At 41.2% G+C, this 844-nt stretch overlaps 1 protein-coding gene across 1 annotated transcript in view; it reads right to left on the bottom strand.

The window, feature by feature from the left end:
- Nol11 (nucleolar protein 11) overlaps nucleotides 1-844 on the bottom strand; it is a 36,621-nt gene that overhangs the window by 20,208 nt on the left and 15,569 nt on the right. The window contains exon 7 of the mRNA XM_023714119.1: nucleotides 4-95. Within this exon, the coding sequence (XP_023569887.1) occupies nucleotides 4-95 (92 nt within the window). The remainder of the gene's footprint in view (nucleotides 1-3; nucleotides 96-844) is intronic.

The raw sequence follows: 844 nt of genomic DNA on the forward strand, positions 1-844 counted from the left end.
AGCCTTGAGCAACAGTGACCTCACTAATCTCTGATTTTTTTCTGTGTCACTCGGATATATTGGAACCAAGGTTTCATATACACATCCATCAGAGCCTGTTGGAAACAAATATTCGTGCTTCAGTAATGGCTTAAGGACAGTTCTGTATTTACTATAATTAAAGGTACTAGGTTTATAAGATTTTAACAATGTGCCAAACAACCTATGCAAAAAACAATCACATCACTTTACGCTTCCCTTTAAAGAATACCTCAAGCGGGTTGGGGAGATAGCTCAGTGCTCTAAGCACCTGCCTGACAAGAGCAAGAACCCGAGTTCGATCCCAGTACTGCATGCTGTGCCAGCCACGAAACCAGGCCTGATGGTGCGCGCCTGTAAGCCCAGTGCTGGGGAGCCTGAGACAGGAGGATCACTATGAGTCTAAACTGCACAGCATACCTCAAGTGTAAAATTGGCAGGAGGAATATCAGTAATAAAAATCATAGCAAGAAAGTTGTAATAACCAAAAAAATAAACAGTATACACCTGTATTTACTTAAATATATAGTAAAGGTACTGGGCAAGGTAGCACATGCCTGTTACCCCAGAACCTGGGTTAGTGAGGGGCCGGTGAGATGGCTCAGTGGAATAAGTGCTTCCCGGGCAAGCGCAAGGGTCTGAGTTCAATCCCCGTTTCCGCAAAAAAAAAAAAAAAAAAAAAAAACAACTTGGGTTAGTGAGACAGGACGATCACTGTGAGTTCAATGTTTGTTATGTTGAAAGGTGAAGCATATTATCTGGTTATGGTAAATGAAGAGACCCTTTTTTAATAGCTACACATTAAAAAACTTCATAAAGGCAATTT

This window comes from Octodon degus, unplaced genomic scaffold, assembly GCF_000260255.1.
Source record: "Octodon degus isolate 3935 unplaced genomic scaffold, OctDeg1.0 scaffold00033, whole genome shotgun sequence".
NCBI lineage: Eukaryota > Metazoa > Chordata > Mammalia > Rodentia > Octodontidae > Octodon > Octodon degus.